This window comes from Manis javanica, chromosome 7 (genome assembly GCF_040802235.1).
Source record: "Manis javanica isolate MJ-LG chromosome 7, MJ_LKY, whole genome shotgun sequence".
In the NCBI taxonomy this organism is placed as follows: Eukaryota; Metazoa; Chordata; class Mammalia; order Pholidota; family Manidae; genus Manis; species Manis javanica.
In genome coordinates this window covers 25,336,852-25,351,345 of record NC_133162.1, presented here as the reverse complement: position 1 = coordinate 25,351,345, position 14,494 = coordinate 25,336,852, and the positions used below count along the sequence as shown (strand labels likewise).

Here is a 14,494-nt window from a genome sequence, read left to right as displayed (position 1 = left end):
CGTGGTTTTTGAGCAGCTGTGTGTCTGTGATGCTTAAGGTTCTAGCCTTCTAGAGCTGAGTAGGTGGCTGGGACATGTGTGGCTGGTTGGGGATGGGATTGCTGGTTTTCCAGGCTATGGGTAGAAACCCGATTTGGCCTCACCTCCCCCATCAGATCAGAGGAGTCAACCCTGATTACATAGGGCTTCTAGAATTGGGGTACCTTCCCCAGATAGGAAAAGAGCATCCTCTACCACCATGAGGTCAGATCAATATTGTTCTAAAGTCCAGGAGACATGGACTGCCATAAGAATTCAGTGAAACAATGCCGATCAAGCACTTAGCCCAGCACCTGGCACATGGAGGAGGCACTGCTCTTGCTACTGGTGGCGTTTTCATCACTACTGTCATTATCATACCTATTCCTGCTATCATCTGTGGCAGTGCTGGGCAGCTCTGTGGGGACCCAGTGAGCTCCAAGAGCCCCAAGCCCCAGAGGTGCACAGGTTTTCCCACACTTACATCACAGCAGGGAATCTGTTACTCTGAGAGCGCTCAGGAGGTGTTCCATCATAGCTGCCTATCTCCAGTGTCCTGTTGATAAAATCTGTTAACATTCTCAGCTCCTGGTCTGAAATATACAAAGAACAGGTCCTGTTTGTTCAATCCAAGCTTCTAAGGTTAAACTCCCAAAGGAAATTAAATTAGGTGCCTGGAGCTATGACAGTCTGCCATGTTTCTTTGCAGGAATGTCATCCTTAATATCACGCAGATTTCATATGTAGTTTTCCCCTTGTATTTCTTTTAAAATAATGTGACATTTCCTGCAGGAACCAGCATATCACCAAAAGTAAAAATGGAGGCACAACTAGGATTTGTCCCCTTTTTTTGTCTTGCAGTCCCCTCCTCCAGCTGAGTATAAAGTGAGTCTACACATAGATGGGACATGCTCAGTAGCTGCTCTGCTAAAAACCACCATAATTACCCTCTCTCCACCAGCAATTCCATACCTTTATCAGAAGGACTGGCTTAGAACTGAACTCAGGATTGGTGGGGTTACTTTTGCTGTTGTTGAAAAACAGCTCTTTGGAGTCTTACTGGGTGGCCACGGTTCCTACGAACCCTCCCTGCACCCCATCTCACCCCCTATACTAGTTACTGCCCTGGACCTATCTACCTTTCTGGCAGAAGGTCCCTCCCTCCAAATTGTTTGTGGGTTAGAAATCAGCCCATCCTGGCCAGACTGGAGCCATTATAATATAATTGTGTTTTAGGTATGCTTGTGTTTGTGCTAGCTTTTGCAGAAATGGCAACAAGCCCCGGAAATGCTAAAAATATGAATGTGACTTTTGTACTACTCAAGCAGACTGGTGATAACTGGTAGAGAAACTCTTGACGTTTGGGGTAAAAAAAAACCCATGGATTAAGAAGAGGAGCAAGGGCTTAGACTGTGGGGGGATAGGGGTGTAACTGGGAAAGAGTCACTGCTGTCTGTGAGAGGAGTTAGCCAGTCCCACCTTAGGGAGTATGGGGGAAGAACAGGGTGGGATGGGGCTCCCTAAACTGATTTTGCCTGTCTAAACCTTGTCTCTGTCTTCACTTGAGGCCTGAGGCCTGGGCTCCTCAAACAGAAGCTTGGATGAGATGTGGGCCAGTAGTCAGAGCTGTATTGTTCCCAATGGTGGGCTTGCCGTGTGGGAAGGATATATCCTTTGGTCCCTCATCAACCCAGGGAAGGTGCATGTCCAGGTGGGGAATAGACTGCCTTGCCTGTGTCCCTAGGTCTCCACCCAGGGAATACTGTGGCATTGAACAGACTGATGGGCAGAAATGAGTAGAAGAATGAATAAATGAGTAAATGTCATGGGGGTAAGAGTACAGGATTTGGCAGCAGTATTTCAGGCAGGTACTGACTTGAGAGTTCAGACATGACTGGGATATGGTCTTGTCTCAGCCACTCAAAGCTGTGTGACATGGGCATATTACATAATTTAACAGTGCCTCTAGTTTCCTCATCTATAAGGAGACTGGAGGAGATAAGACACACGGGCAGGTAGCACGGAGCCTGGGATGGTGGTGGTTTGCCTGTTCAGTTGGGGTAGTTTTCTCATTCCTTGTTCCCACCTCTATCCCATCAACTTCCTTCCTTTGGAGTCCTCCATCCCGGGAGATCCCTAGTCATTCTGCTTGCTCTTCCCTGCTATTTCGCTTCATCTTAAAAGCTGACTATATTCCAGATGTTGAAACTTCTGTTCTTATCTGAGTGGACAACTCCCAGGGGAAACCCCATGCGTATTTTCTCAAGTTCTTGACCCCCATCCTTCTTGTAGGGGTTTCCCTCAGAGCCCTTCACCTTGGTCTTCACCCTATTGTCATTCTTCCACTGTGCCCTACCCAGAGCATTCAAAGTCTCCTGGAGGAGGCAAAGCAGAGATGGGTAGAGCCATACCCCCAGAGGGCAGAAGGGTCTGGTACAGAGCCCAGGAGGCCCCACGAGCCAGCACAGGGAGGAGAGGGGTAGAGAAAGGGGTCAGACTGGGAAGAAGAAAGCCATCCTCAGCTTGGGCCTGGTATAGTACAGGCCTGGGAAGAGCTTGGCCTGGCTCTTTGGAGCCAGCCTGAGCATGGGAGCCAGTTGGGAAAATAGCCCATCAAGTTGAGAAGGGCCTAACTGCCCTTGGACATTCCCATTGGCCGTGAAAACGTGTTTAGGGGGTGAGGGTGGGGGTTGTGCCAGCCAAATAGTGAGGCCAGGCTGTCCTAGATATCAAAGCAGAGGTGACGAGGCATCAGACTCGAGCAACAAAGCCGGACAGCTGGGAGGTAGCCTGGAGAAGAGGTTTCTCAAAGGAAGTTTTAAAGAACTCAGTGGCTGAATAGGGTGGGCAGGATGGGGGCTTAGGTGCTTCTGGCCTGAGAGAATGTGGATATCATGGGTGGAAACAGGAATCAAGAGTCCCTTTCTCATCTGTAAAATGAGACAGGTTGGTGTACAATCTCCAAATTCTCCAGCACAGACATTCTTGGATGTACCTTCTGGGGCATTTCCAGATTTCAGACAAGGCTTGTATTCCAAATCCAAACACATTCCTTTTGTCCTACCAAGTGGGGGCTGGGGGGACGTGTGAGCCTGGCTGGGCAAGGAGGATGTTGGCAATCACTCTTCTCTGCCCCTCGGCTTTTCTGCTTCCCCTGTACTGCATTGCAATGTGCAGCAGGCCCAGACTGCCCAAACAGGGTATTTTCCCACCCACTTCTATGTCCCTTGTGGACTAGCACTGCCACCCTTCAGTGTCCCCACGGTGCTTCCCCATTGTCCTCTGATGCCCTTCCTTCTCTGCCCCAGTCCCTCTGATACTGCAGACAAGGGGAAGGAGAGAGGGCTGAGGCTGGAATAGGCCTCAAGCACTTCCCTCTGACCCTGGAACAGATCATCGTGGGCTCATCGCTCCTCTATGGCCAGAATGAAGAGTCAAAGCTTGGCAGTTGACAAAAATGCCATACATTTAATTAATTAATTAGTGTTTTAAAAACCTGCCTTGTGCCTTCTTTCCAGATTCTGTTGACTGAAGAGTTTGTAGAGAAAATGTTGGAGGACTTAGAAGACTTGACTTCTCCTGAGGAAGTAAGCCTGTTTGATTCTCTCTGACAGCAGGTTCCAGTCTCTAGGAGCCTGTACACGTGTGTGTGTCTGTCTGTCTGTCTCTGAGGTGTGGGGATAGTCTGGAAAGGGGCCCCTGGAGGTGTTAAACAGCTTTATTGCTGTCTTCTCACCACCCTTGCCCTACCCCAGCCATCATTAAGGGCCCCCAGAAATTGTCTGAATTGCCAGCTCCTGAGAGCCTCACTAGAGAGACAGCCAGGGCCTTCAGGCTAGTATGAGTTCTCCCCAGCCCCTACTGTTTTCTGGTGGGTTCTGAACAGAAAGCTTATGCCTGCTGCTGGAGAACATTCCACTGGGGAGTTCTGGTGGGCAGCTCTCACTTCAGGCCACCCAGGAGCCACTCTGCCCCCTCACTTCTCCAGCCATAAGCTTTCCCCTCTTGGTCTGCCTCTTCCCCCACTAGTCCATAGCCAGTGGAGCTGGCAGGCCAGGTGGGAGTTTGTGCCTTCCCTAGCTACTCTGCTGGGGTACAGGAATGGAGCCCACAATCCCCTTTGTTTTTCTTCCTTGTTCCTGGCATCCTCATTTGCACAGACTTACCTCATCCTGGAAAGTCCCTTCCTTGCCCAGCCTCCTACTAAGCAGCACCCCAGTGGGATCTGAGCCTTCCTGGCCTCAATGCCTGGTAGATTAATGGAACATTAGAAAGCTGAGTTCTTCTAGGCTATTTCCTGCCTGTGGCAGAGACAGACACTTCCTTTGCCCTTTCTGCCAGAATATGTTTGGGGGAGAGCTCCTTCACCTCCCAGGGGCCAGGCTTTCAAGCCAAAGGGAGGCCAGGCAGGAGCTAGCTTTCACCCAGAGCTGGAGCTTCCAGCAGCCAGGGATCCCAGGGCAAGGACATGGTGAGCCCCAATGTCTTTGGGGTGGAGGAGAGTACACAGGCAGGACTGTCCTGTCCTGGTCTCCAGGTGGACATGAACAACTCAGAGCCCAAGTTAGCCCCAATAGGATAGTGTCTTCTCTATCTGCTGGGATGTGGCTTGGGAAATTAACTCATTTATATATTCAGAAGTCACCAAAGCACCCAGTCTGTGCCAGCCAATCAACCCCTACAAGTCACCAGGCCCTGAAGCCTGGCTTCCAATTAGTCAGACTAGAGCCAGCTGCCCAGAGCACTTCCGGAGGGGCCATGTCGCACTAGGGTGGCACTGTGCCAGACTGCTGCTTTGAGCTTGGTGTTGAAGAGGTGGGAGGGGGTAGTCCAGGCAGGGGAGGGACAGGAGCCAGGGGCTGCTTAGGAAAGTAGGTCACTAAAAATGACTTTTTTTTTTTGCTTTCCTGTCCAGAGGCTATCCCCACACCCTGCCCCATTCTCCACTTTGGTCCTAGCTTGGACAGTCCCCCATCAGAGGGAGGAAGAGGGGGCTAGACAGGAAGTGTCAGACCTGTCCGCTTCCAGCCCCAGCTCTGGGCAGGCTGCAGCCCCGTTCTTCCTTACTTTCCAGCCTGGCCTGACTTCTTGCCGAGCCCAGGGACAGTGGAAGCCATAAAAAGCAGAACCTGTTTCCAAGTCAGTGAGCATCTATAAGCACCAGCTGACTAGAATACAAAGGGAATAAGATATGTCAGCCTCTTCCCCCTACTCCTGCCAGAAGCTCAAAAAACAAAACTAGACAAATCAGTGATTCCCAGGGTAGGGTAAGAAGACCCTAGGCTTTCCTTGGCCACCACTGGGATCATGCTCAGATTGGTAACACTGGGAAGCAAATAAGAATGAACAGAGGGGAGCAGGATGGGGGTTTGCACCTCCCACAGATACATAGGCCCAAGAAATCACCTCCAGCCACACTCCTCCACAGCTCTTACTGAGACCAAGCTAGGGCCTCCTTCCCTTTGGATCCTTTAGCAGAGGCCACAGAGGGCAGGTTCCAGGGTCCTTCTGCACCACCCTTTGAAAGAAGCCATGGCAGGGACAGGACCACATAGTTCCAGACCTCAAGCCACTTCCCTGTAGCATCTGCACCCTCCCTCTACCCCTCCACCCCATCCACCAGCCCCAGGGCCTCAGGGAGCAGATTCCTTACATGCTTGTGGCCAGAGGCAGACCAAGGAAGTGAGCTGGAGGGAGGTCAGCACAGTGAAGAAAGTTAGAAAACATGCCTCCTCCAACCCAGGTTAATTATTGGCGGTACAAGGGGAAAGAAGGGGTCACCGAACTCCAGCAACTTGACTCCAGCCACCCACCCGGGTCTAGCATTTGCGATTGAAGCCAGGTAACCAGTGGCCTGTCTTGCCTCCAGCACCTGGGGGACAGGGCCGGGGTGAGGGTCCTGATATCTCTCCAGGGAATTGGGGAAGAAGGCAATGGGTGCTGCTGTGTGCACTCTGACTCTATGCTTGCTCCCTCCACAGTTCAAACTTCCCAAAGAGTACAGCTGGCCTGAAAAGAAGCTGAAAGTCTCCATCCTACCTGATGTGGTGTTTGACAGTCCACTGCACTAGCCTGGGCTGGGCCCTGCAGGGGCCAAGGGAGAGCCCAGCTGCTCCCCGATGACTTCCGGTGTAACAACGCGTTAAAGAGATTCCCACAAATAAAAGGACAAGTGTGAGGATGACCACACAGCCACCACACCTGCAGCCCAGTGGGATGCTGTGTGGAGGCCACAGGTTCCCACCTCACCGGCAGTTCAGCGGCCTCACCCCTCAGCTGACCAAGCCCATGGGTCCAGGACCAGGTCTCGCTGGACCATGAGTGGACAAATGCAAACCTTCCCCTCCTGCTGCCACCACAGGTTCTGGTTTGAGATTTGACTCTGGACCTTTGATGTGCCCCTAGGTGGAGACAGGCCTCATTCCTACCTAACTCATCGCCAGGCAGCCCCTCAGGAGGGAGGTGGAGTGGCCATGTGGGCGCACTGCCAGCTCAACTCTGGGAAGCCTTTCCCAGTAGTCAAGCTTCCCTGACCACAGAATAATTCTTCCAATCATGTTTGATTTTCTTCCTCCTTATTTTATTTTGTAGAAACTGGATGGTATTTTATTGTCTTCAAAAATGTCCAGAAGTCATGTATATAATGTTTTTTAAAAAGAACTTTATCCCTAGATGAACTTTCTCATTCTCTCAGACAGGGGCCTGGGGCCATCTCCCCCTGAACTGCTGCCAGAGAAGGTGCCAGTGTTCACCTGCCAGCCCAGGGCCCTGAGGAGCCAACTTCAGAGAGGCTTTTCTTCTCAGCTTGGGCTAGTGGAGCCTAGGGCAGGGTGAGAGCTGAGACACTCCATCAGGCAGCCTTGAGCCCAGTTTAGCTGGAGCCAGGAAGGGGTGCCACTGGTCCCAGGGGCACTGGCCTTGACAAAGCTCAATGACCATCAGGGTCTCAGAGACTTGGTGGCCCCAGCCTCATCTTTCAGGCCTTTTCTACCCAACCAGGCTTGACTGAGAGAGCGAGCGAGGCCCAGCACCTCAACAGACCATCCCAACCTGCCACTTGGGGCCTGGGTCTCCAGCTCTTTGACCACTCCTGTCCCATTTCCTTATTCCTTGAGCCTCCCAGCCTCCAGGCTGCAAGACTCTGGCTTATTAAAAATGGAAAAATCAATTTATCAACATGTTTTCACTTTGATTTGCAAACGCTGCACTCTGCTGCCCTCCCATCCTCCCTGTGTCCTTCCATTTCTCATCTTCATGTCCATTCCTTGCCTTGTCTCCATTCCTGCATCTTGGTCTCTCGCTGGTCTTAGTCCCTTGCCCCAAATATGGATCTCATGGTTTTCCTTCCAGAAGCAACCTATCTTTGGCCCATGGTTTTAGGGTTCCTATAGGTTTATCTCCCTCTTCTGACCTGCAATCAACAAGCCTCTTTCACACCCTCTCACCCCTGACTCTAGGGACTGCTGTTTCAAGATCCCCCTTCAGGCCTTTTCAAAGCAAAGGCCTTTTGTCTGTCAGGGACCTCACAGGACCACGCAGTGCCACTGTCTGCACCCACCACACATATGGACACCACCCCAGTGCCACAGGAGCCCATGTGATGAGAGGTCCAGCCAAAGATCTGCCCTCAAGGATCATGAGGGCAGTAGCTGGGCTCTCCAGGGAGCAGAATTTGGACCTACAAGGGGCAATTAGAGCCTGGCCCCTTCTCTGCACACATTGCCAGGGCTACCTGGTTAACTCCATTACACACAGAGCTTCAAGGTGGATCATACAAGGAATATAAGGAGACAAGCTCCTGGCCCCCCACCAGCAAACATGGACGTTCTCTCAACCTGATGTCAACAGCAGCTGTGCCTTCTGCTCCGAGGACTTATCCAAAAGGGCATTTCCTGACCTTTGCCTACCACAGCATCCTCTGAAGTTCTTGTCTTCTGATGTTTGGTGGCCAGAGAGGTGCCATCAGCTTGCCTTCCTTCTCCCACCCTGACCTGCCTCTCCATAAATTCTTATTTTCTGGGTACCTGCCTCCACCTGTCTGGTTTGGGTGGGGCAAGAAAGGGTATTTTCTGAGCTAAGCTTTGTCATCAGTGTGAGAGGCAGGAAGGAAGCAGGTGAGCTCTGAGATGATGAGCCCATGAAGCCAGTGGGCCCTTCCTGCCCCACCATGTCAGGAACCTCCAAGGTCCAGCTGCGGCCAGGCCTCCATCTCCTTTCCCTACAATGCACTGGCTCTGGGGGAGTGGCAGAGTGCCTACCATCTCTCTCCAGACCTTCTCTTGGGTGGTGGTGCCTTCAGGAGGTTTCTTGAGGAGGAGGCTCTCCAATGAGCTTTTGGCTGGTGAGAAGGACCCTCACTGAGGACCACGTGAGGCTGACTGTGTAGCATGCCCAGTACAGCGCACCTCACATATAGTAGTTGCTCACTAAATGTACCCCTTCTTTTCCTTCCCGCAGCTCTTTGGGAGTTCTGGCAGTGAGATGGACAGGTAAGAAGCCTCCATCACTAAATCTGCCTGTTCCAGAGGCTTCCCTGAGGCTTGCCCAGTCCTACCCCCTCCCTCTAGGTCACTTCTAGAAGGAAGCCTCTGAGAGGAAGGGGCTCCCCCATGCTGTGTGTCTGCTACATAAGGCAGACTCCTGTGGCTTCTCCAGTCCACTGTGGGCAGCGAGAGGACCACAGATCCAGCTGCCACTCTGCGGGACTGGAGAGGCTCAGGCACGGTCTCAGGTCTGACCAGGGAGCTGGTGCCTCCTCCTGCTCTTCTCCTTCTCTTCCAAAGGCAAGACTTCAGGGCAGCGACTAAGCAATCTTGGAGAAAGTCTAAAGGGCTAGAGTGTTTTTAAAAATAAACACAGGGTCTTGGGACTGGGTTTTGAGATTGAATTGAAAGCAGGGAAAAAACCTGAAGGTCAGTGCCCCTATGGAGCAGACCAGTAGGGGATTCCCTTGACTGTATTTTTTAATCTGGTTGTCTTTCCTCTCTGGCTTCCAGGTCCTCCGTGCCAGGTGAAGTACCTGGGTCCCTGTTACAAATCAGGAACCCTGTAGAGAGAGCTTGCCTTTTGTACAAGTACATGAATGCTGCAATGAGCAGACTTTCGTAAAAATTTTATATTAGTTTCTAATGTCGATGGTGACTCGGTTCCTGGGGGCTGCAGCTAGCCTGGGACTTTTGTAAGAATTTTTGGGTGACTCACTTAGATGTCATTTCCTTCTTGCCCCCTCTTCCTCTGTATAATCTAAGTGCATTAAAAATATTTGCAGAAGTGCCTGGGTCTTGTGTTCCTTTCTGGCTGCCTGGATTAGGGGAGCAGAAAGCCTGGGGCCCTTGCAAAGGGGGTGGGTTGAACTCAGCCACTTAGAAGAAAGCAGGATGGGGAAAGGCCCCAAAGACTGCGTGGAAGAGGCACCAAGGAGCAGGATCGTGCTGCTGGTTACTCTTCAGTCATGCAGAAATTACTTTGCAGGGACAGACTCTCTTTCACTGGTCTTGAATTCCTCTAAGGTCAAGGGAATAGGAGCATGAAACATGGTCTTAGGGAAATGAGAGGGAGGGTAAAGACCCTCCATGCCACTTAATTCCTCTTCTACCCTCCTCTCTTCAAAAACCCCCTTTCTTTGAGAAGGTGGGCCTTCCTCACCTCCAGTTTTGGAGTCCTTGTGCCCCCTTCCAACAAAGGCCAATCCCTCACCAGACATCTAAATTCAATCTCATAACCTAGGCCTGAAGGCAGGATGGAGGGGCAGCCTCAGAACTGTCACACCCACTGGGTGACAAAGAAGCCAGCCTACCCTTCCTATCGGCTCCTCTGGGCCTGGTCTGGGTGAGGAGGTAAGGAGTCTTCCTCCCCTGGATTGCCCTGGTATGTCTCTCCAATGCCCCTGGGGCAGAAGGCAACATCCTGGTACCTTAGAGACAGGCAAAAGGGGGACTGTATCCAGATAGGGTCCCCAGGACCTGCAGGACTGCTCTGGGCCTCAAATTCTTTCCCTTGTTGCTAGGCCTGGTTGTCTGTTGTAGGGAATAGCACCACCTTTTAACCTGGTCCTCAGGATGGAGCTGTAGTGCCCAGGGGTTTCTGCTGGGGCTGGTGGCAGAAGTCCTAGGAACATCACAAGAGGGAGGGGGTAGGCAGGAGGTGTCAGCTCCTGTGGAGGAACTCTTAGCTCCCCTCCTTGTCCTTTTTGAAAACCAGCTGATTCTGGGGAAACTTTCCCAGGCAGAAGTTAGTACTCTTCCTTCCCTGTGACCTCCTACTGAACTGTGGCTGCCCCTGCAGCAGTGGGGCAGGTCCTGTCTGGAGCCCTCAGCCCCTCTGGCAGTCACAGAAAGGGAGCTGGGAGGCTCTGGAGCCAAGTTGACAACCACAGGGTGGCCCAGGCCACACCTCTTCCCCTTCTCTTTCTCCTTGGGGATTGGGGGTGGGGTGCTTATCTAATCCTCCTCATCTGACCAGTCTAGAAGGGCTCAGGGTCAGAGTAAAGTTCTTGCCCCAGAGAGTAGAGTAGTAAGATCCTGTGTTTAGGTGGTTCTGGACTAGGCTGGGGTTGTTTCTGGGAAGAGAAGGGCTTCTGGGCCTATAGTGGAGACCCCATCCCTAGATTTAGGGAGGGAAGAAATCTGCCATGTGATCTTTAATGTCTCCTCCAAAGGGCCTGTGCATTCCTCCAGGTGTCTGGTCTGCCCCATGAGAATGGAGGATGGTGTGTCAGGGACCCTGGGGAGGGGGGCACAGGCTCCACAGGAGGAGCTATGGAACTAGGGAGCCTGAAGATATGCCAAACTGGCCAGACCAGAAGAAGAATGCAAGCTGAAAGTGACTCAGTCCATCCTGCCAGGCAGCGAGGCAGCTGCAAGCTGCAGATGGAGGAGGGGGGAGGCCAAGGGTGAAGAGAGTGATGAAGAGAGAGCTCCAGAGCAGAAGGGAGATGAGTCCCAAAACTGTAGGGACAGGTAGGATGTGATCCGTGAGGGGCAGCCATCTCCAGGCCCCTTCCGTGGGGACACAGTGTGACTGGCCCAGTCCCCTCCTTTCCTCCTTAGTGCCAGAAAATCTTTGGGAGAGAGTGAAGGTCTGGGTGGGGGGAGGTACAAGTTACCTGCTGGGTGGGTATCCGTGATTTGCGTGAGTATAGCTCTCAGGGCACTTCTAATGGGCTTGTGGTGGGAGTAGGGGCCTTATTGGGGCCAAAGACCTGAGGGCAGCAGGTTCCTTTGTTTTTCCCAATTTCACCCACTGCCACCCCACACCCCATCTGAGAGCACTGAAGGGAGGAAGAATGTGGCTTCTGGGTCACAACCTTTACCAGACAGAGGAAGGCCTGCTGTGCATTTGCTGAATCTCTACAATAACACTGTGGGAACGGTAAGAACTAGAAAATATGTTCATTCACTTGTGCTTTCAAAAAACAACACCCGGCACTCTGCTATGTGCTGGGAGACTGGGCACAGGCCAGGCCTTAAGGAGCCCATAGTTCTGTGGGGGAAAGCGAACAAGGAAACAATGACAAGGAAGGGCCATAAAGAGGAAGGCAGGCAGCCACTTTCTGCCCTACCCCAGCTCCACAACTTACTATCAGTGTGACTTTAGACAGATTTACCAACCTGTGCCTCAGTTTCTTCATCTGCAAGTGGATACTTGCTTCATAGAGATTTTGCAAGGATTGTTACCAGATAATACACACGTGATGCCTGGCACATAGTAACTGCTCAGTTAGCATTAACCCTTTACTAAGACTATGCTAGGGTATGTACCAACACAGAAAAGGTGTCCAACCCAATCTGGAGAATAAAAAAGGCTTCCTACAAGAAGTCCGTCTAAGTCAAAGCCTGAAGGATGCTTAATAATGAAGAGCAAGAAAAGAGGGGCCTTTATTTTCAAAACCTCTCCAGGAAGACAGAACAAGGTCTAAAGTTCCCAACTCTTCTTGGGAACTGTAGAGTTAAAATTGCCTAGAGTAGGAGCAGTAGGGATGGAGAGAATTGATTGAACAAATATCTGTTGAGCCCTAGTATGTGCTAGCTTTCATTCTAGGCACCAGAGATACAGCATTAAAGGAAATCCTTTCAAAAATTTTTAGTGATGGGAGGTAAATAATACTTTTTAAAAGTAGACTATGTAGTATGGGGAGATATGTGCTATGGAGAAAAAGCAGATGAGAGATAGGGCTGGGGGAGGGGTGCATTTTAAAATACAGAGGTCAGGGAAGGCCTCGCTGCATAACTGACATTTAAACAATGGATTTCATTGATAGGAGAAGTGTGTAAAAGCGATATCTGAGGGAAAGATGGTCCAGGCAAAGTGAAGAGCAATTGCAAAGATCATGGGCAGTGGCGGGGAATAGCAGAGACATACCAAGTATATTTGAGGAATAACAGGCGAAGCCAGTGTGGCTGGAACAGAATGAGAGAAGGGAAATAATAGATTACTTACACAGAAGCCAGATTGTGTCGGAGTTTGCAGGCAATTATAAAACTTTGACTTTTATTCTAAGTGGGAAGCCATTGGAAGATTTTGAGCAGAAAAGGGACACAATCTGACTTACATCTTTAAAAAGTTACTCTGGCTACTCTGTTGAAAATTGACTCCAGAAGGTAAGGGCAGAAGCACAGTAACCAGTTAGGACCTACTGAAATAATCCAGGCTAGAGATTATGGGGAAGTAATAGAGATGTTAAGAAGTAGTCAAAATTTGCTGAAGGATTGGCTGTGGGATGTTCACAGAGAAGCAGAAGACTGCAGTGGAAACAGGTTTGGGGGGAGCAGAAATTAGTACAGTTTTGGACATGTTGAGTTTGAGATGGTCATTGTACCTCCAAATGAAGATGTCAAGTGAGCAACAAGTGTACAAGTGGATGATCCGAGAGAGACTTAAGAGAAAGAACTATAAGACCTGATGACTGGCTGAATGAATAAGGGAGGTAAGCAATGGAGATGTCAAGGTTGCTTCCTTGGTCCTTGACTTGGTAACTAAGTGGCTGACAGGTCCACTGATTGAGACAAGGGGCACAGTGAGGGGGAACAGGCTGGGATGTGAAGATGAAGAGTTTAGTTTCCAATACATTGAATTCAAGATGTCCGTGGGGCATTTGGGTGGAGAGCATAGTGGGCTACATGGATCTACAACCAGGAGGGTGAGGATCTCATCTGGAGATGTGGATTGGGGAACATCAGCATATAGGCAGTAATAAAGCTTTAGGAATAAAGCAGATGCCCCAGGGAGCAGGTATAGATTAGAAAGAGAAAAGCGTGGAGGACAGGACTCTGCTGACACTTAATAGATGGAAACTGGAGAAGTTTGTGGTTAGGAAGATAAAACCATAAGAGTATGGTGTCTTACAAGTCAAGGAGAACTATCCAGAAAGGCGATAACAAGAGGAATCCTTTAGATTATCCTGGAGGTCATTGGTGAGGTGGCCATAGATGGACCCTCCAACAGCTCCAAACTAGACCTTGTTTCTTTGCACTGTCTTTAGAGCATGGAATTGAGGTTTACGCTTGGAAGCCAAGTTCTCTTTGTTTGTTCATTCAGACATGCATTCACCCATTCATTTATTCACTCATTCAGCATAAGACCTCCCATAAGGGGATGCAAATTGCTAAAGAGACAGGCTCTGTTTTTGAAGAACCCACATTGGTTCCCCTCCCCCAACCCCAATCAGGAATAAGTAGATGGACGTCCTGGAGCAGAAAATCCCTCCAGTTTTATGGAAGAATCAGGGACCTATGGGTCACACTGAATTTGATTTGAATCTCAGATCTACCATATATAATCGCCAATAACTCTGAAATCCATAATCTCCAACACAAACCTTCCCCCCGAATCTGTATACACAGTTGTCTCCTCAACATTTCCACTGGGATATCTGTACTAACTCAAACTTAACTTAGAACTACTGAAAACCTCCCCACCCAATTTTATCCTCCTAAATTCTCTCCTTCTTGGTAAGTGGCACCACCATCCAGCCTCTTGCTGAGGCCCAAATTCTAGGAATCATTTAAAAACTTTTGGGTGCAGGAGGATTAGAAAATGTGTGTGTGTGTCTGTGTGTATGGTAAGAATGTTTTGAAAGCTCAGAGGATATACTATATACAGTAATAAGCACATCTTGATCCCATTCCTACCCTATTACTATTATTGTGTTGATTCCTCTCCACCTCATATTTAATTCACATTTAGTCCTGTTGGCTCTACTTCCAAAATACATCCCAAATCTGACAGCTTCTCACAACCAGCTTCAAGTCCAAACTCCTTACTATTAATTATCTGCAAGGTCCTGTGTGTTCTGACTCCTTTGTCTTTCCTCCTTCACCACAGGCCTTCTTTGGGGCCTGGAACTGCCTAATCTGCTTTTGCATTTGTTTTTCTTACTAATCAAAACACTCTTCCCCAGGTTGTCACTTGTCTGACTTAGTGAACATTCAGGTCTCAGCTCAGATGTCACTTTTTCAGAGAGTCCTGTGTGAGCCCC

General features: G+C 50.1%; 1 protein-coding gene across 4 annotated transcripts in view; it reads left to right on the top strand.

Moving 5' to 3' along the window:
- SUFU (SUFU negative regulator of hedgehog signaling) overlaps positions 1–9,288 on the top strand; it is a 119,751-nt gene extending 110,463 nt beyond the window's left edge. For 2 of the 4 annotated variants that reach the window (XM_073240500.1, XM_073240498.1), the window contains exons 11-13: positions 3,537–3,605; positions 5,762–5,860; positions 6,000–9,288. In XM_073240500.1, the coding sequence (XP_073096601.1) occupies positions 3,537–3,605; positions 5,762–5,854 (162 nt within the window). In that variant the 3' untranslated portion in view covers positions 5,855–5,860; positions 6,000–9,288. The remainder of the gene's footprint in view (positions 1–3,536; positions 3,606–5,761; positions 5,861–5,999) is intronic. The other 2 variants (XM_073240499.1, XM_073240501.1) reach the window with 1 other exon arrangement.
- Positions 9,289–14,494: the final 5,206 nt, after the last annotated feature.